Below are 20332 nucleotides of genomic sequence, written 5' to 3'. Positions count from 1 at the left end.
AAATATCTCACAGTATATGTATTTATAATGCTTTTGCCAAGACACAGTGGCTGGTTGCATCAGACATACCTGACCATGATGGCAATGATAGCAGAATTGTCCTTTTAGACAAAATATACAGTATCAGTGATGTATCTCCAAACCTTGATGAGGAGCCTCACACATGCAGCTGGTGATGTTTCAGATCTTGCAGGATGTTGTTTCTGGCCAACTACACCCTGCAGATGGGAGCAAATCCCGGCACATAAATTACCAAAAATGACCTCATGTTACAGGGAAAGTGTATCCAATCAGGCAAAGGAGCATTGCACAGGCACTCTTAATGAGTGTGTCCATATGTTAGGTTGTGCATCAGTTTCTTGGGTGGTCTTCACCAACAACATGATGTGAAACACTATACAGGTGCCTGGGAGCATGAACCTTCTTCTGTTCTACTTCCACACTGAGAGTGTCACCAGTATGATATGTGATGTCAGGGAATAGCAACACCAGGAGACTCTGCAGTCTGCAAATACTATCCGCCCTAATGTAGTTAGCATAACACATGCTCAATGTCATGTATGGAGCACATGTCATGCACAGTCCATGACACATGCACTGGGCATAACATATGCATACTGCCTAATCATGATGCTACAATGACATATTCCTTCCCTAAAATGGCATGAATTTGCCATTATCTTGCTGTCTTACTGGGGCAGCTGGACTATAGAGTGTGGTAAATAGAAGGGGGTGGGGCATAGACCATATCATGAGACATCTATCATGGTTTATATGGTGTTGCACCTGACACTGTTACACGTACAGATTAGAACATTCACTAAGTTTAAGTGGTATAATAAATCTGTGCCATGACCATCTTCTGGTGTCATCACCATATCCACTGCCACATCACACTGAACATTGCCATTTTTAGATTGACTACCCCATGGTACACTGCAAGAACCTACCAAAGGTCCTTTCATGGCTGACTTTAGAATGGACCATGTTAGTCATCATTTAGCTATTTAATACATTTCTTACAGGGATAGTCTGAGTGGGCAAACAGATGCCCCTTTTCAGTGGAGGCCTGGGGAGAAAATCTCCACAGTAATTACAAGTTAGACAGATAACATACAGGCATTTAAAACAATATGTTACAAAAACACATGAATATGAACATGAAAGAATTTTGTAAACTATATATAGCAGCTAAAATTATTTACAAGACTGATATTTAGATATATAATATGCAGTATGTTTTTCAGTATTAGAAGTTGTGGCAATCAGAGCTGACCAGGAGAGTTAGGTAGAAATTGTTAAGAGGGGAGGATGCTAGAGTAGAGAAAAGGGCATGAATGAGTTTGTTTTAAAAAAAGGTTTGAGCTGTAGGACGTTATAGTCAGAGTTAGGGTAAGGACTTAACCAGGAGTGGAGCATGAGCATAGCCATGTATCAGACAGGTATTGATTTAGCTGATTTTTGAATGATTTCGCATTTTCAGTTTGTCTAAGAGCTCAGGTTATAGAGTTCTAAATGTTTCTGTTATAGGAGGAGTACAGTGTGTCTCCAGTGGAATTCTTGGACTTGATTACAGTCAGTAACAGTTTGTAGTGGTCTGGGGGTTAAACTTCTGGAGCATATTGCTTAGACTTGGACAATTTTCAAGGAGGTATAGGAGTTTGTGGGTAGTCATGAACTGTGAGTCAGGGAGTATCATGGCTTGAGCCACTGAAGTTGTTTTAGAGATATACAGTGGTGAGTTTGGCAGCTGTGATTTGAGGTAGATTTGGCTATTTTGTTGTAATACTGGTCTAGTGAGGTGGAATGCAGGTTGATGAGTGTGGGACGACATAAAGAAGGCATAGGGATATGGAAAGAAGGTGCTACCTGTGGTTTCTTTTTTGGGGATAAACTCTTGGCTAGGCTTGTAAGGGCCCCAGGGCCATTTGCCTAGTAACCTCCTATGATTCTATGATCCTATGGTTGTTCTGGCTCTGTTAAATATGGTTTGACCTTGTAGAGAGTCCCTAGTTTTTAGTAAGTTCTCTTTATTGCCTGTTTTATGTGGTGGTTGAACTTTAGACTGCAGATGACTCCTAATAGGTTGGTGTTGGTTAACTAGTTTTACTGCAGTATTATTGGAGGAGGTGATGCTTAATTGGTGTTTGTGGGGAGTTAGTTGCTTTGGGGTAAATCGGATTTTTTTTCAGGGAGATTTAATAGTAATTGAGAGTCAGCCATGCTCAGTGGAGGTAAGGGATTCCTCATTAGATGCTGCTGTTTTTCTAGATTATTTGTAGAACATATCAGTGTAGCGCTATCTGCATATTGTATGATGGATGCATGTTTAGTTGCAGTGGGCAGGTCATTGGTGAAGATATTGAACAGCAGGGGCCCTAACACTGAGCCTTGAGGGACTCCACCTGTTTTAAGGATAAAGGTGGAGGTGTCATTTTCTCATTGACTGCCTGCATCCTGTCTGAGAGGTAGCTATGAAACAGGATACTGATAATGAGACTAGGCCTAATGAAGTTAGTTTAAGTAATAGTTTCTGAAGGGATACGGTGTCAAATGCCTTGGGCAGATCTAAGAATATTGCAGGGAGTGAGTCACCTTTATTCCTGTTCTGGTTGACTGCAGTGATGAAGTTTAAAAGGGCAGTTTTAGTGTTGCGGGGAAGGTGGAAGCCATGCTGAGTTGGGTTGAGAAGGTTGTTGTCTTTAATAAAGCTGAAGACTTGTCCATGAAAACACTTTTCTAGTATCTTTGACAAAGGGGATAAGATGGCTATAGTCCTGTACTTAAACAATGTCACTGGATTTTCCTGCTTTGTGCAAAGTTAAGATACTTGATTTCTTCCATAGTGCAGGAACATAGCCTTCCATAATGTATCTGTTTATTTGGATTTACACTGATAGGATACAACTTCTGCTAATTTTATATATTCAGCTGGTATTTTATCTGGGGTCAGGATGGTAAGTTTAAGTTTAAGGAGTAGCTTCTAGACCATAACAGTAGGTAATTCTTGGACAGTAAAGATCATTTGGCTACTTTGTGGTTCCTTGGGGGGGGGGGGTGGATTGGGAGGGTGTGGTGTTAATAAGAGAAGCAACAATTTGTATAAAGTGAATGTTGAATTGGTTAGTGATACTATTTCTTAAGTTAAATCTCCACAGTTCCAGTTGTAAATGTAATAAATCCAATACGCAGTTCGAATGACAATAAAACACTCAATATTTATTAAAACAAAAAACAACCGGTAAGCGCTTTCATTCACAAAGAACTTCTTCAGACCTGGTTGTCACACATACAAAATTCACATTTATAGTTTGCTCAAGTCACATGACCCAAAACATTAGCATTGTTTTAACCCTTTCTTACGTTCTTCTTATTCTAGATTTTCCCAGTTAAGGGTAGCCACAGCGGATCACCTGTCCACTCATGATTGGCAGTGGAGTTTTATGTTGTTGACTTGCCAGCCCAGCACCCAACCTACCACAGAAGGCACACACACGCATGTACTCACACCTAGGGCCAATTTAGAATGTCCAATTGACCTACAGCATGTCTTTGGGATGTGGGAGGAAACCGGAGCACCCGGAGGAAAGCCACGCCACCACAGAAAGGACATGCAGACTCCACACAGCAGGCACCCTAACTGAGAATCGAACCAGAGAACCTCTTGCTGTGAGGTGGCAATGCTAACCGCTGCACCAACATGGCTGCCCCTTAACCCTTTCTTACATAGAGCAGCAAAGAAAACTAGAACAGATGAAGTTTTACCAGCAGAGGGCGTAGTAGACAAAGTTATGAATTGTTTGCAGGAAGGAACCAGCAAACAGGTTTTTCAGTGTGTGGATGTTTACCAAGAAGGAGGAACAGGAATGAGGACTGGATGCAGGTGGTTGGCAAACAACAATCTTGGGAGTCCAAAAAGCAGTCATGGGGACAGAATAAACAAAGCTATGGTCGGAAAAAGAAATTTTTTCACAACAAAGAGCAAAAGAAGTTCAACAACAGCAACAAAAATTTCAAAGGGAACTTTTATATGAACAGGAATGAGCAGTGTTGCTGCCAGCAAGGAACAAGAGCATGGAATGTGCAGAAAGGAGCTGGAGAGAGTTACCAGCAGCGCCATTGGAAATAGGACAAACAAAAGCATGGAATGTGCAGAAAGGAGCTGGAGAGAGTTACCAGCAGCGCCATTGGAAATAAGACAAACAAGAGCATGGAATGTGCAGAAAGGAGCTGGAGAGAGTTACCAGCAGCGCCATTGGAAATAAGACAAACAAGAGCATGGAATGTGCAGAAAGGAGCTGGAGAGAGTTACCAGCAGCGCCATTGGAAATAAGACAAACAAGAGCATGGAATGTGCAGAAAGGAGCTGGAGAGAGTTACCAGCAAAGCCTTTGGAAATAAGACAAACAAGAGCATGGAACGTGCCGAAAGGAGCCGGAGAAAGTTACCAGCAGCACCATTGGAAATAAGACAAACAAGAGCATGGAACGTGCAGAAAGGAGCTGGAGAGAGCTATCAGCAGCACCATTGGAAATAAGACAAACAAGAGCATGGAATGTGCAGAAAGGAGCTGGAGAGAGTTACCAGCAGCGCCATTGGAAATAAGACAAACAAGAGCATGGAATGTGCAGAAAGGAGCCGGAGAGAGTTACCAGCAGCGCCATTGGAAATAAGACAAACAAGAGCATGGAATGTGCAGAAAGGAGCCGGAGAGAGTTACCAGCAGTGCCATTGGAAATAAGACAAACAAGAGCATGGAATGTGCAGAAAGGAGCCGGAGAGAGTTACCAGCAGCACCATTGGAAATAAGACAAACAAGAGCATGGAATGTGCAGAAAGGAGCCGGAGAGAGTTACCAGCAGCACCATTGGAAATAAGATGAACAGGAGCATGGAATGTGCAGAAAGGAGCCAGAGAGAGTTACCAGCAGCACAATTGGAAATAAGACAAACAAGAGCATGGAATGTGCAGAAAGGAGCTGGAGAGAGTTACCAGCAGTGCCATTGGAAATAAGACAAACAAGAGCATGGAATGTGCAGAAAGGAGCTGGAGAGAGTTACCAGCAGCGCCATTGGAAATAAGACAAACAAGAGCATGGAATGTGCAGAAAGGAGCTGGAGAGAGTTACCAGCAGTGCCATTGGAAATAAGACAAACAAGAGCATGGAATGTGCAGAAAGGAGCTGGAGAGAGTTACCAGCAGCACCATTGGAAATAAGACAAACAAGAGCATGGAATGTGCAGAAAGGAGCTGGAGAGAGTTACCAGTAGCACCACTGGAAATAAGACAAACAAGAGCATGGAATGTGCAGAAGGGAGCGAAAGAGAGTTACCAGCAGTGCCATTGGAAATAAGACAAACAAGAGCATGAAATGTGCAGAAAGGAGCCGGAGAGAGTTACCAGCAGCACCATTGGAAATAAGATGAACAGGAGCATGGAATGTGCAGAAAGGAGCCAGAGAGAGTTACCAGCAGCACCATTGGAAATAAGACAAACAAGAGCATGGAATGTGCAGAAAGGAGCTGGAGAGAGTTACCAGCAGTGCCATTGGAAATAAGACAAACAAGAGCATGGAATGTGCAGAAAGGAGCTGGAGAGAGTTACCAGCAGCGTCATTGGAAATAAGACAAACAAGAGCATGGAATGTGCAGAAAGGAGCCGGAGAGAGTTATCAGCAGCGCCACTGGAAATAAGACAAACAGGAGCATGGAATGTGCAGAAAGGAGCCGGAGAGAGTTACCAGCAGTGCCATTGGAAATAGGACAATCATTAACCAAAGGTACTGTAAATTTGAATTTTAAAATAGTGAATTTGTCCGCAGTGGTACTAAATATAGAACAAATAAATGTTCTCAGTAAAGGACTTAATTTTGTGCCATCGTCAAGGGCAAATATTGTGTCTGTGATAAATGCTTTAAGGGGTTTTGTACGAAAAATTAATTTGAAATGTCTTTTTCAAGGCATGTAAACAACATTGTTTTAAAAAAGCAAGTGTTTTTAATCCCCCTTAAGGCCAGAGTTAGAAGCATTTCTGCTTACATGTGAAAAAGAAGTCGGATTTATTGAATAAACACAACAAAAATTGTATTTATAATATGACTAAGACTGAGAAGGATGCTTTGCAGTTGTTAGTGGATGATAAAGATATTTATATCACTAAGGCTGACAAAGGTAATGCAGTGGTAGTCATGGACTATAGTTTTTATAAAAATAGCATCTATGAGTTATTGTCTGATGCTGATTTTTATGCAGAAGTGAATTTGATTGATATAGATAAAATTTTTAATTTTATAAACTCACTGATTGAAGAATGGTTAGTTGAAGGAAGAATCAGCAATGAGTTGGCTGGTTACTTTTGTTTGCATACACCCAAGGTGGGAAGGTTTTTCGGCCTTCCCAAAATACATAAGAACTTGGATTCACCAAATTTTAGGCCTATAGTGGCCAATGGTGGTAGTAAAACTGATAGATGCTTGCAAAAAGCAGTAATTTCAGCGGAATCATATATTAAGGATTCGTTTGATTTTAAAGAAAGTGTGAAAAATGTTTCCCTGAGAGATAATATGTGGTTAGTAACTGCTGATGTATGTTCATTGTACACTGTAATTCCCAATGAAGAAGGAATTGAGAGGGTTACAGGAGTGCTAAGGGGTTGTCCTGATTTTAATGGTGAGGAGATTAGTCTGTTGGATGAACTTTTAGATGCAATATTGTCTTACAATATTTTTAGCTTCGACAATAGATTTATTAAACAAAATAAAGGTGTGGCTATGGGGGCAGCTATGGCCCCGAGCTATGCCAATTTGTTCATGACTAGTTGGGAAAGAGAATTTATTTTTAATTCTACATTTGCTAGCAATGTGTATTTTTGCAAGCGCTTTATTGACTTGTTTTTTTATGGGAAGGTTCTGGGTTGGAATTTTTGAAATTCTGTGAATATTTAAATTCTGTTACAAGCTATTTAAAGTTTTCTTTTAATAGAAATAGAATTAGTGTGAATTTCCTGGATCTGACTGTTTCCAAGAAAGGGGGGAAAATCTTGGTTAAATTTTTTAAAAAAGATGTGCAGAGTAACAGCTACTTGGAATATAGCAGTTTACATAATGTGAACTTGAAAAATAATATTGTGTTTGGTCAGCTTGATAGAATAAATAGACTCACTGATAAAGATGAGTATTTTTTGGAAGAATGTGAGATGTTAAGAAAATAATTTTCAATCAGGGGTTACCCTATTGAGGTAATAAGTAAAGCAATAGATAAAATTAAAGCCATGAGGAAGAAAGGGACAATAAAGGATGTTGAAATAAATAGTGAAGGAATAGATTATAATCTGAGTTGTACATTGGAAAATTCAGTACATATGTACAGTATTAAGCAGATCATCACAAATAATTGGAAATTTTTGAAGAATTTCCAAGAGTTAGGTGCTTTTTTATATGAGAGACCTACTTTTGTCACAAAAGGAGGGAAAAGTCTTAAGGATTTTTTAGAAACCAAAAAATGTAATACTCCTATTACTTATAATGGGATGTCAAGATGTGAAGACTGCAATTATTGTAAGTTTTTGGTTCTGGGGAATAAAATAGTAGTAAAGGCATGGGACTTTACTATTACTATCAAGGGGGGTTACAATTGCAAGTCTAAATTAATTGTGTATCTAGTATTATGTAATTCTTGCGATGGATTCTACATAGGAAGAACTATACATAGCTTCCATTGCAGAATTTATGAGCACCTGAGGGCAGTTGGAAAACTGGATGTAACTAATGCAAGACATGTTGTTAACTGTCATAACAGAGTTAAAGTGGGTTTTAGGTTTACTGTTATTGACCAAGTTTTAAATGCAGACAAGAGATGGGATGCAGAAGTGGATTTAAACTGGAAAGAATATGCTTGGCAAGTGAGGCTAAACACAGGTGCAGATCCAGGTATGAATGATATGGAAAACTTTAAAGCAGTGTTATGTAAGAAAGTGTTAAAACACTGCTAATGTTTTGGGTCATGTGACTTGAGCAAACTATAAATGTGATTTTTGTATGTGTGACAACCAGGTCCAAAGAGGTTCTTTGTGAATGAAAGCACTTACCGGTTGTTTTTTGCTTTAATAAATACTGAGTGGTTTATTGTCATTCGAACTGCGTGGGGAGCCACAGTGGTGCAGCGGTTAGTGTTGCCGCCTCACAGCAAGAGGTTCTCCAGTTCGATTCTCAGCTAGGGTGCCTTCTGTGTGGAGTCTGCATGTCCTCCCTGTGGTCACGTGGGTTTCCTCCGGGTGCTCCGGTTTCCTCCCACATCCCAAAGACACGCAGTAGGTGGACTGGACACTCTAAATTGGCCCTTGATGTGCGTGTGTGTGCCTTCTGTGGAAGGTTGGGCACTGGACTGGCAACTCGACACTGTAAAACTCCACTGCCAATCATGAGCGGACAGGTGATCCGCTGTGGCGACCCCTAACCGGGAAAAGCCAGAAGAAGAAGAAGATTGTCATTTGAACTGCGTATTAGATTTATTATATTTCTTAAGTTAGTTAAACATGGGATGGGCTGTAATGATTGATCTGGAGTTAGGATATAATTTATGGCTGACCAGAATGCTTTAGGGCTACTTTGATTCTCAGTTTGTAGCCTAGGATGGTAATTCTTTTTCTTGGTAGCATTTCTTAGTTCTTTGAATGCTTGAAGACTGGCTATAATACTGTACGTCCTCCATATTTTCCATGTATCATCCCAGTTTTTCATTAATTGTTTAGTATCTTTGGACAGCCAGGGGACAAGGGTTGGTCATAATTCTTTTAGTTCTAATGGGAGCATAACTATTTAATATATTCATGAATGTGTAGTTAAACAGGGCTAAGGCCTGCTTTCAGATTGGAGATAAATGAGTTGGGCTAGAAGGAGGAGAGGATGTGAGCATCTTTAAATTGGTGAAGTTCTCTTAAAGGAGTGTTGTCCCTTATTGCATAGATGGTGAGATGATCACTTAGGATGTCTGGGAGGCTATCAGCTTTCGTAATGTTTTTTGGGATGTTTGTCAGTATCCAATTAATTGCTGTTGCTTTGTTTGTTGGTTTGTTGTATCTGGCAGGGGTTGAGATTTTAAGGGTTTCATTACCTATGGTTAGCCAATCAATGTTGCGATTGCTCATTATGATGGTTTCTTACAAAAGGTTTAAGACACAGGAGAGAGATTCTTCTGTAGTGTCAATATGGCTACTATGGATATATGTATATTCCTATGATAAACAAGCTTTTATTTGTATTTAGTATGAGTAATGTTATTGGGATCTCTGAATTTTAATTTTTTGAGGTACTGAGATGGGAGAGTGTGAGGATGAATTGGTTTTACAGATGATGGCTATGCCTCTGCCTTTTTTCTGGTCCTGTTTAGTCTTACTATACTATATCCTGGAGGAATAATTTCCTCATCATTGGTTTCTTGACTCAGACATGTTTTAGTTATGATTAGAAAACTAGGGCAATATTCAATTATACAGGCACGGGCATCTGTCAGTTTATTACAAATGCTTCTAAGGTTGGAGGCATATAGATGAAAGCAAGATTTATTTTTTGTGAGTTAATGCGGACTGGTGGTAATCTTAGTAGGTTTGAGGGGCCTGGGTTAGGATGTATGTCACCACACAGGTGCAGGTGGTAGAGTATAACGGAATGTCAGTTCGGCCATTTATATTTGAATTTTGGGTCTAGGCTTAGTTTGTTTGGTGGAAGTTGCTGGGTAACAGTAAATTTTTTGAAGAAGTACATGGTATATGCCATAAAGAGAGATGGAGATATACTAAAGTCAGAGTGGGATATAGTAGGTAGCTGGAAAACTAAGTAATGGTTAATTGTTAAATGGAGATTGCTGATAGGAGTTAACATGGGCTAGTGATATGAGAGGTAATAGTATGAGTAGTAGTAAAAGTATCATTTTGGTAAGTAGATTTTTTTAATCGAGGAGGAGTAGCTGAAAAAGAAAGAAAATAAGGAGATAGATTTACAACAGGGAGGATTTTCTGGCATTTTGGTATGTATTGTAATTATGTTGGTAGGGAGTAAAGTGCATTTAAATTAATTAGTTGAGGGTCATCATTTGTGCAGTAACAAATGGTTTGTTGAGACAGATGCAGGACTTTGGGTTTGGAAAGATGTATTTAGGTGAGGTTTAAGTCAGATTGAGAAAGAAGTGAAGTAGAAATTTAAGGAGTAGTAAAGTAGAAGGAGTTTGGTGGGTGGGAAGATGTGTTTGGGTAAAATGGATTGGCTGCTGATGCGGGTGGGAGGAGATGGATGACTAGAAGAGTAGAGTAGGAGGGAGGGAGGGGTTATCGTAGGGTAGGGGAGCAGTGTGAGCCTGAGAGTTAACAAAGGTGATCAGAGTGGGTTGAACCACTGGAGCAGAAGGGTTGAAGAAAAACAGTCAGTGTAAGCAGCACTTGCACTGTATTTCTTTTAGCTAAAGTACAGCCACTTTCATGTTTGTAAGTTGAGGTTACATGCATACATAAGACAACTGAACTAGAGACTTAGTAAAAATAGAATATCGTATTGCTGCTTGGGGGGGTTACTAATTTAAGTAAAGGACCTTTTCAATTCTGTACCTTATTTAGCTTGTTCTTTTATTTTTCAGTTTGGATTCCAATTTAATTTTGAATTGGTATGTGTCAGTGTCGATTACAAGTCTGCCAGTGTTTTCATCACACAAGTTAAAAAGCTCAGTAGCACAATAAATTACTTATACTGCTCTTTTGGGTTGGCTGATATTGGAGTCAGGTTGATTCTTTATATGAGCGGTGGTCAGCACCCATTTACAATTTGAGTCAGCTTAGTTGCTTGGCTGGAATATCTGAAAGACAAGGAAGGTAACTGTAGCAGGCAAGCTGCTCTATTGAGTTGGCAGACATTGCAGTCAGGTTGATTGTTTGCATGAGCAGGGGTCAGTACCTGTTTACAGTTTGAATCATCTTAGTTGCTTGGCCGGTATATCTGAAACCCAGGGAAGTTGGCTATAGCAGGTAATGCTTGCAGGAGAAACCAAGGTGATAGAACACAGCAATCAGTTGGAAATAGCGTTTTAAAAATGCTGGTCACTTATCTGTGACTATGTATATGTATGCCTACTAAAGATGTCAAAGGAATGGCTTTAACTTCTTTTGGTCAACCCATTCTTATTCACTGCAGCCTTAACAGCAAGTGCTACTATCACTGGTTGGGCATGTGTGTAAGTTCTGGCTTGGTAGCCAAGTGCTCTGGATTATGCAGAGCACTCTCCATTTAAAGGATCTCCAAGGGCTTTTCTGCTGTTATGCACTGAACAGTGGTTGCATTTTTTGATCTGATCATATAATGTAAATAGCCCCAATTGGCATCAAGGTATATGAGTCAATTAGGAAATAATTTTTGAGCCAAAGTGAGCCAATGAGGTGAGAAAGAAATTGACCAGTCACTACAAGATTTTCCCTAATAACACGCCTAGTTCTACATCTTCGCTCTTAACTCCTTTATCTATATATTTATACCAATCTGTTTTCTCCTACAGTTACCTGATATAACCAACTTCCCTGGCTTTCAGATTTATTTATTTATTTAACATTTGTTTACTGGGAACGTCTGACTGGGATAGAGCCCATTTTCAGCGGAGGCCTTGGGAGAAACACTCCAGACTCATGTCTTTGGAATGTGGAAGGAAACTGCAGCCCCCAGGGGAAACCCATGCAAATGCAGGGAGGACATGCAGACTCCACACAGAAGGCACCGCAGCAAAGAAGTGAACTGGAGAACCTCTTGCTGTAAGGCGACAATGCTAACCACTGCATGCACTGCATTGCCTGATTAAGACAAGCAAATAAGCTGACTCAAAGGGTGAATTGGTGCTGACTACTGCCAATAGTAATGCAGCAAGGGTTTTGTGACATTGCAATACTTTGAAGAGTGGGTATTGTAGAATGCTTATTCATCAGTTTACTTTTTATTTTTGGGACAAAACAAGGTTTCCTGCAGTAGTTTTAGAGTTTTTATTCTACATCTGCTGCCAGAGTTCTTAGTGATGTAGTAAAGAGGATCCGAGGAAAGCATTGGAGAAGAAGATTTGGATCGAAGGACTAGGAGACAAGATGGGGGCCAACTGCAGCCTGGAGGAGTGTGCATTGCAGAGTGCCACCAGTCTAGACCTTTGCTCATCTCACAGAAGGATCTAAAATTTCAATTAACCTTGAGGTCTGGGGTTTAATGAACATAGTTAGGATGTCAGTGGCACTGTTGTTGGGCTGGCTGGGAGGTTTTGCGGAGTTTGTCTGCCTTCCTTATTTTTTTTTTTTTTTGTGCCATAGTTACTGGAGGTTAGAGCTGCCTACCTTGCAGATTTTTTTTTCTTCTGGATCCCAAAGTGAATTGTGGTGGAGTTGCTTGACATACCTGGCCTCAGGTAAGCGCCTGAGTTCATTTGGCTCAGTTAGTGATGGTTAGGATTAGAGAGAGTTTCTTTTTTATTTTTATTTTTATTTATTTTTGTTTTATTTTTTTTTTTTTAGGGGGACTGCACAGAAAAGTGTGTCAGGTGAGTCAGTGATGGTTGCAGTGTGTTTGTAATGCCAGAGATTAGTGTTTCATATTTTGCAATTATTTAACAAAATATAGGTCCACACACACAAAAAAAAATATTCTATTAATTACTTGCACTGCAGTCAGTCAGCTATGCCAAATGAAAGGTTTATGCTGATTATTCATAGTGTGCTATTAGTATGATGTGAAACCTCTTGGTTGTTCTATTAAATTTTAAATGACTTTAGTGCAGTTTGTTAGGATAGGTTTTTATTGTTCAAAATGTAGGTTGATAGCAAAATGTTTTGTATTACTTTTGTACACTCTGATGTCTGCTTAGGAGATCTCTCACAAAATCTCGACAAAGCCTATAATAATGGGGGGAAAACCTCAAAAATAGGGCCAGCGTTTAAATATTGCTCTTATAAAATTAGAAAACTGCTATATTAACAGGAATTATTTTAGCATGCATTTTCTGAAGGATATGAAGTCTGAAACTCAATTATTAAATTACTTCAACCCTCAATGATTTGCCAGGAATCACAAATTTTATGAGGAACAGGCCGAAAAAAAATAAGGCAAAAATCTGGACATTCTGCGAAAATCTGGGCAGTTGAGAGGTATACTACTTAGGGAGATTCAAGTGTTCAGACAATGTAGTTTGATGCAAAACCTGTTCTTTTAACTTTTTAAGTGAAATAGTGCAGTCTTGCAGTAATGCCTACCTAAAGAGGTTCATACGTATTATTCAGGCAACATAAGTTGGTGGAAGCCAGTTCAATTTAAATGGATTGCAGTGTTGTAATGCCAGACTAGAGTTTCATGCATATTATTGTTATAAGCTGATGTAAAACCTGTGCTACTACCTTTTTAAATGAGTTAGATTGTAGTCTGTCAGGATGTGCTAGAGCAGAAGTTCATGTAGGTTGATATAAAACCTGTTCCATTAACTTTTTAAATGAGTTACAGTAGCAAGTTGTTGTTGCATTTTGGTTTTTAAGTTTACTGTTTTGTTCCCCAAACTGTCTTTTGTGACATTTCATAATGCTGCTTTTTCTACTCTTAACATTGAGGTAATTATTATTGTAATTTTTGGTACAATGTTGCAGGTATTTTGGTAAGCAATGTTGCAGCAGACTGTTTTAGTCATGCAGAACTTCATTTTAGTTGATATATAGAGTAACAGTTTCTCTCTTGATGCACAGGTGAAGACTTTTGGAGAACTTTTAGTTGTGCTGCGCAGTATGCAGAACACTTTGTGGTATATTCTTGACCAGGTTACATGCAGTGGCATATAATACGGAGTATGCATCTAAATTAATTAAATATATGTGTCTACAGGTATAGTCTAAAGATATAGTGCAATGTACAGATGTAGAATTGTTTGCAGTGTGAAATGTATAGCAGGATAGTGTTTAGTGAACATTTAGAACCATGTAATATTGTATTAAGTTGCATTAATGGACTCAAATTAGTTTAATTATGTATAGTAGCAGTTTAAATTTTATTTTTATTCTCTGTAGTAGTGCTGCAGTAGATTTGCTTATTTATGGTTTTGTAGATTTTACAAAGTAAAGTTTTATTTAAATTACAACCTGTGCCTTTTTATGGAATTTTACAAATGTAGTGTTAATTTTTGGGTACATGCTTGAACTTCATGCTTTTGGTTGAAAGTCATCTTTATCCAGCTACCATGGAAATGTTATGTCTTCACCTAGTGCAAAATTAGGGTGTTCCATATTTTGGTATTGCTAAGCTTTATGTTCCACATTGGCCTCTTAAGAGGTTGAGAGCTGTGAGTTCTGGGTTTGTAGAAGTGATGACCCCAAGCAATATGCCCTTATGTTTTATGTATAGCATACGTAGTCTGTTCATGGGCAACACAGCCTGTGTTGCTGGTTGATATGGCATCTGCAGGATTGTGGCAACCAGTTTAGTACCTGCAGTTTGAATTGTTCTTGTAGCTGTTGTACTAACAATATGACACAGACTACCTAAAACAATCCTGCAATCAATAAAAATACATGACAGAAAAGAATAGCTAATCAAATAAAAGGAACACTCTACCAAGTAATAATTTAATTAGTTACATAACATATATCAATAGTGCAATTATGTTGATAAAAGTCATTTCTGCCAATAGGTTCAAACTGGAGTAGCAGCTATTATTTTCTCTTTATTATGTCTTAATTTATGTATTTTGTTTACTAGGGTAGAGCACTTATCAGACAAGACCTTTTGCAGTTTCATCCCAGGTTGTACTACTAGCACTTTCAAACATCACTGCTACTGCATATACCAAGTCAACTGACTTCTAATTTGTAAGGTTTATTCAGATTTTGCTATCTGATTAAAAATAACATGGCATGCATTACAACACATCTTCTGTGCTATTAACAAGGAAAAAACATCTTATCCTGACACCAAGTCTCAAATGTTTCTGCATTATACTGTATTTTCTTAAGCGCAGTCTACACTTGAATGATACTGTAATTAGGTTCTTATGTTAGCATTCAATACTGTTCTGTTCTTCTCTTATTTTTTAGCTTTCTGCATGGAAGGTTGTTTTCTGCCTTATTAAAATCCACGTGGGGCATATCAGCTATCAGATCCTGCCTTAATTCCTTGCCTAGAGATAAAGACCTTTTTAAGATTTATTTGGAATGATGTTCTTTATAAATGAATCTACGCTTTCTCTGATCCAAGGCCATCTGTAGATTAGGCACTTTGTGAAAAAGGGAGATAACTGACAGCAACAAAGCACATAAAAAAATGTGTCAAAAAGTGGCCAACAAAAAGACATCAAAGGGCCATAGTGAATGTGGTCAAACTGAAAACAAGACTGTCAAAGATAATAACATACCATAGGGATGTCAGTGGGTAAAATTTTAGTACATTGTCAGTGACATTTGAGGATAAATTCAAGGCATGCCTTGCCCACCCCTGCTTGAGACAAAAAGTTAGATGACAGGAGAGACAGTAACCACAAAATGAGGGAGAAGCAAAGTGCACTACATAGATGTACAGGTGGTCTGCGATGTGGTGGATGGGAGTTGGTGCCACAGAATGCAATAAGATGGAGAAGTAAGTGTCCCAGATACAAGTACTAGATGGACAGGAACAAGCAATGAATTACTATAGAGGATTAGTGATACCCTCACACGACCACACTACTACTATAACAAAGTATTTCATAAGGCAAACCAAAGAGCTACTGGAAGGTGTACTCATGGAGGAATAACAACAGAGCTACTGCTGCCTCTTTATAGATCAGTGGTAATGCTTGTCTGGAATACTATATCTATTTAGGGGTTGCAATCAAATAACCTTAGAGTACTGAGAAGGTAATAGAATTTTACGGGTCACATTCACGTTGTCGAACATTTACAAGTTCCAATGTCATATGGTTGAAATTATATGTTCAAACTTGTAAAACTTTGAACATTTCAAAGGAGATCTCCATAAGGGAAACTTCCCCTTTCCTGCAATGTAGTGCGATCTCGGAGTTGCAGGGGTGGGGCGGCTGCATGGGGGGGGGGGGGGCTTGCCCCTGCTTACAACCTTTAGGTAAGTTTTTTTGTGTTTTTTTTATTATATTTTCAAACTTTTAAAGTTCGAAAATATGGTGTCGACCATATGGTGTTCGAACTTTTAAAAGTTTGACAACGTGACGTAGACCAGAATTTTACAAGACATGTTGGATATGTGCTGTGAAACCATCCAAGACACTAAACCACACAGTCTGCCAGTGGAAGTAATACAGCAGTACCATTGCTGGGGCTCTGTGACAGTCAGAGCCCCAGCAGTACCACTTTTGTGGCTCTGATTGTCAGTGAGTGACGCAGGGTATTTTTCAGACCTGGATTCAAACCGTCTTATTGCTCTTCTGCAGCAGTCACTAAAACCATGCTTCTTAGTTCTGACAAGCAAAATCCAGCTCAAACACATTACTGAATTTAGACAGCTTATCTTATATAAGTTAAACTGTCTAGGTAGGCACCATAAAATTATTTCTGATTGTAGAATAATTACCTCAAAGAAAACCTGACTAATCCAAAGTGAATGTGTATTCAGAACTGCAAATCATAATGATACCCGGCCAGCTGCATTAAGTTTTCCATGCCATTTCTTTGTTCTATATATGATATGTTGTCATATGTTGCATATTCTGGTATAAATTATACTCTTAATACACTCTCACACACACACACACACACACACACACACACACACACACACACACACACACACACACACACACACACACACACTGACAGGGAGGGGAGGGAGAGAGGTTGTTTCTTACACTTTACCTGAACTCGAAAACTTACTCAAAATTCTTATGTGAGAGGGAGAAACATGCTGAGAAGGAAACAGATGTTTCTCATAGTACAACTACATCAGATATCTTAACCAAAATACTTACTTGTTAGTGGACAGGTCATATGCTTCAATTCCTGCTGTAAGTCCGTCTTCTGTTACACCACCAGCAACCAGAATTTTGCCTTTATAGACTGCGACTCCAAACATAGAGCGGGCAGTTTTCATGCCTGCCAGCTCCCGCCACTCCCCCTTCTTTGGGTTGAACATAAACAGCTTGTTGATGCACTTCCTTTAGTGAAAAAAAAGAGAAAAACTTAGTTTAAAATTATTTATATTAAACAGATTATGAGGTGTGATCATCTGAGTAAACTTGTTGATTACTTTGGAAGGTGCCAGTAAACATAATGCTGTGGTTTATAATACAACACAGAATGCTTCAGCAGTGCTAAATCCCGCAGGATATACCACTGCAATTTATTACAGACTGTAGAATGTTTGATGCTCCTGCTGCAGTGAATGATGTCTAACATACAAGGCGTATAGAAACTGAGGATGGGGACGGAGACAATTGTAGAGTCATATTAGTAGGCATAGTGATAAGTAGGCACATGCACTGACAAGCAGATTGGGCCCACTATGTACAAAACACAGTCCAGGTGTAGTAATAGATGTAACTGAATTGATGCATTTTTAAATCTAATGCTATTTTAGGTTTGTGCCCTGTTATGCTATATCTTTTAAATGTACTACACTTGAGTTTCCAGAATAATTGCTGCTTGTGAACCTAACCAGAGGGATTTCTCCATATTTCTGTGCACGTATGTTTTTGTAATCTGAGAACAACTGCTAAAATGGATATGTGATTTTGTGTCTTAAGAACATGTGATTTTAAGATGGGGTCTGGAAATGTTGGTGTAATTGTAGAAAGCTGAACCTTCCAGAAGTGCTGATGCAGAATCGCACTGACATGGTTACTTAGAACTTGGTGTTGCTAATCTCACACTTCTTTGTACCTCATTGTACATGAACGCGGTTTGTACATGGATGCGGTTTGTACATGGACGCGGTTTGTACATGAACGCGGTTTGTACATGAACGCGGTTATTGCAAGTAGAAAGAGTTGACTGCTCATAAGTTCATAGGTAAGCACTAGGCTAGCTGTCCTTGCAGGCCATTTTAAGCCTTGCCAGTTTCACTTTTGGTGTTTGAATTAACCTATCCCATTTGGTGTTAGATTGGCCTTACCAATCCCATGTTTGATAATTATGTGTTACTCCTAGTGAGAATAACTGGGTTCATACCATAGATAATTTGAGGGGACCCACGTATAAAATAAAGTATTTCAGAGCTGCTTTTGTTCATTAGTAGTACAAGGTGCAATCCTGGGGTAAATTTTCTGTTTCCCATCCCATAGATCCAAACTGTATTTGCATATGGACAGCGGTGAGTTTTACATGGATGGGGAGTCTGTTCCAGAAGAGATGCATCCTCTATGTTATATACCTGCCCATCCAAACCATTGTGTTGATGTTGCTAGAGAGGTTTAGATCCCTAGGCTGAGTGTTTCTGATGCCATTTGACTTGCTAATGTGCAGTAAATTGATTAGTATTGGGCCAGAGGATGCCTTGTATGCCAGATGCAGGTCATCTCTTTGCAGTCTGTACGACACAGAATATAGTGACAGGGCATTGTGTTGGCCCATGTTTGACATATTGTTTAGGCCTTGTATCCTTTCAGCAAGGTATTTCTGTGGTATAGCTCTCAACTTCTTATAGCAAGAAATCTGGACAAAGCCATAAATAATGGGGGGACAAAGGCCCAAAAATAGGGACAATTTTTAAATATTGCTCTTACAGACTTAGAAAGTTTATAGAATAACTGATTTTGCATTAGCTTGAATTTTCTGAAGGGTATGAAGTTTGAATCTCAAATGTCTGTCATTTTCTCACTTCAGTCCTCAACAATCTGGCAATGATTTGCCAGAAAAACAGAATTTTAGGAGTAACAAGCCAAAAATATGAGGAAAAAATCTGGACATTCTGCGAAAATCTGTACAATTGAGAGGTGTGCTCTGTGGGTGTTCCAGTTGTTGCATGTGTCTGGACAGATAGCCAATTGGCTCAAAGACAGGACCCAGGAAGTTAGAACTGAAGAGTCCACCTCTACAAAGAGGCCAGTCACATGTGGAATCTGTCAGGGATCAGTCCTTGGACCGCTCCTTTTTGGCATTTACTTCTCAGACATCAAGGCCAATGTCAGTGGTCTCTGGCTGACTAAATTTGAAGATGATTGCAAATTAGGAGCTGTCATTGAATCTCACACTGACAAATGTTCTCCAGGAGGGGCTGACACAGACAAACAACTGGTGTCAGAGCCATGGACTAAAACTAAATGCCAAGAAATGCATAATAGTATCCTTTGGGGAATCATCCATTCCTGATAAGTATAATTTTTTTATTTTATTTTTATTTTGCATTTGTTGACCGGGAAAGTCCGACTGGATATATGTCTATTTTCAGCGGAGGCCCAGGGAGAAAAGCTCCAAATACAATAAAGAAATTTCGTAAACAAAATTAAAAAGGATTTTTGACTATTAAGACTCAACTTACTTTAAACATACTTAATATACATATTCTTTACAAGTACAGTCATAGAGAATAACATAACACAGAGAGATTGTTGCATGGCTAACAAAAAAATTCTTTAGGAATAGTTAAAAAAGGGAAATAAAACAAAGGAACTTATCATATTGACAACATACCTCTTAGAGCTGACCCAGTAGTCAGGGACCTAGGGACACATGTCATGTCTGGAATGTTGAGGAAATCATTCTATATTGAGCAACTTATAAACAAAGGTATGGCATCAAGTCCAAGGAAGTCATTGTTCCACTGTATTCGGCATTCATCAGACCTATCATTGAGTACAATGTCCCCTTTGGTATGTACCTAAGCAGGCATATTCAACAGTTGGAATGTCCACAGAGGTTCCTCGCTAAAAGAATACAGGGCATAAGTAAAATGTCCTATGCAGACCACCTCAAGAACCCTATCCCTGCATTCTGTCTCCTACAAGCTTTTGAGGGAAGATCTATGCCTGGCATACAGGGAATTGTCAGACCCCACTCTGATGGACTTCCTGCATATCCACAAAACAAACAACACCAGAATTACCTGTTCTAAAGACTTAAACCTTGCCTGTGATATAAATAGGACTTGCTGGAGAGATAGTTATGTACCCCAGAGACCATCCTGTCTATGGAACAGGCTCCCCCATCCATGTGAAAAAAAGTTCCTCCCTAACCCAATTCACGTGCAAATTGGATGGAAAATTGAAAATTCATCCCTGGTTTGGCATCTATGTCTCTAATAGACATAGGTAACCTGTAAATGGTTCATCTCCCAGGTCCATGCTTACACTTATCAAGGGGATCAGAACTTGTCAGAGATTTGATATGTATGGCTAGGCTTAAA

General features: G+C 39.2%; 1 protein-coding gene across 1 annotated transcript in view; it reads right to left on the bottom strand.

The window, feature by feature from the left end:
* Positions 1-20332, bottom strand: part of KLHL41 (kelch like family member 41) — a 177433-nt gene that overhangs the window by 57322 nt on the left and 99779 nt on the right. The window contains exon 4 of the mRNA XM_044075489.1: positions 16962-17147. Coding sequence (XP_043931424.1) covers positions 16962-17147 — 186 coding nt within the window. The remainder of the gene's footprint in view (positions 1-16961; positions 17148-20332) is intronic.

This window comes from Protopterus annectens, chromosome 6.part1 (assembly GCF_019279795.1).
Source record: "Protopterus annectens isolate FY-2018-M chromosome 6.part1, PAN1.0, whole genome shotgun sequence".
NCBI classification, from domain to species: domain Eukaryota; kingdom Metazoa; phylum Chordata; order Ceratodontiformes; family Protopteridae; genus Protopterus; species Protopterus annectens.
This window is presented reverse-complemented; position numbering and strand designations above follow the sequence as displayed.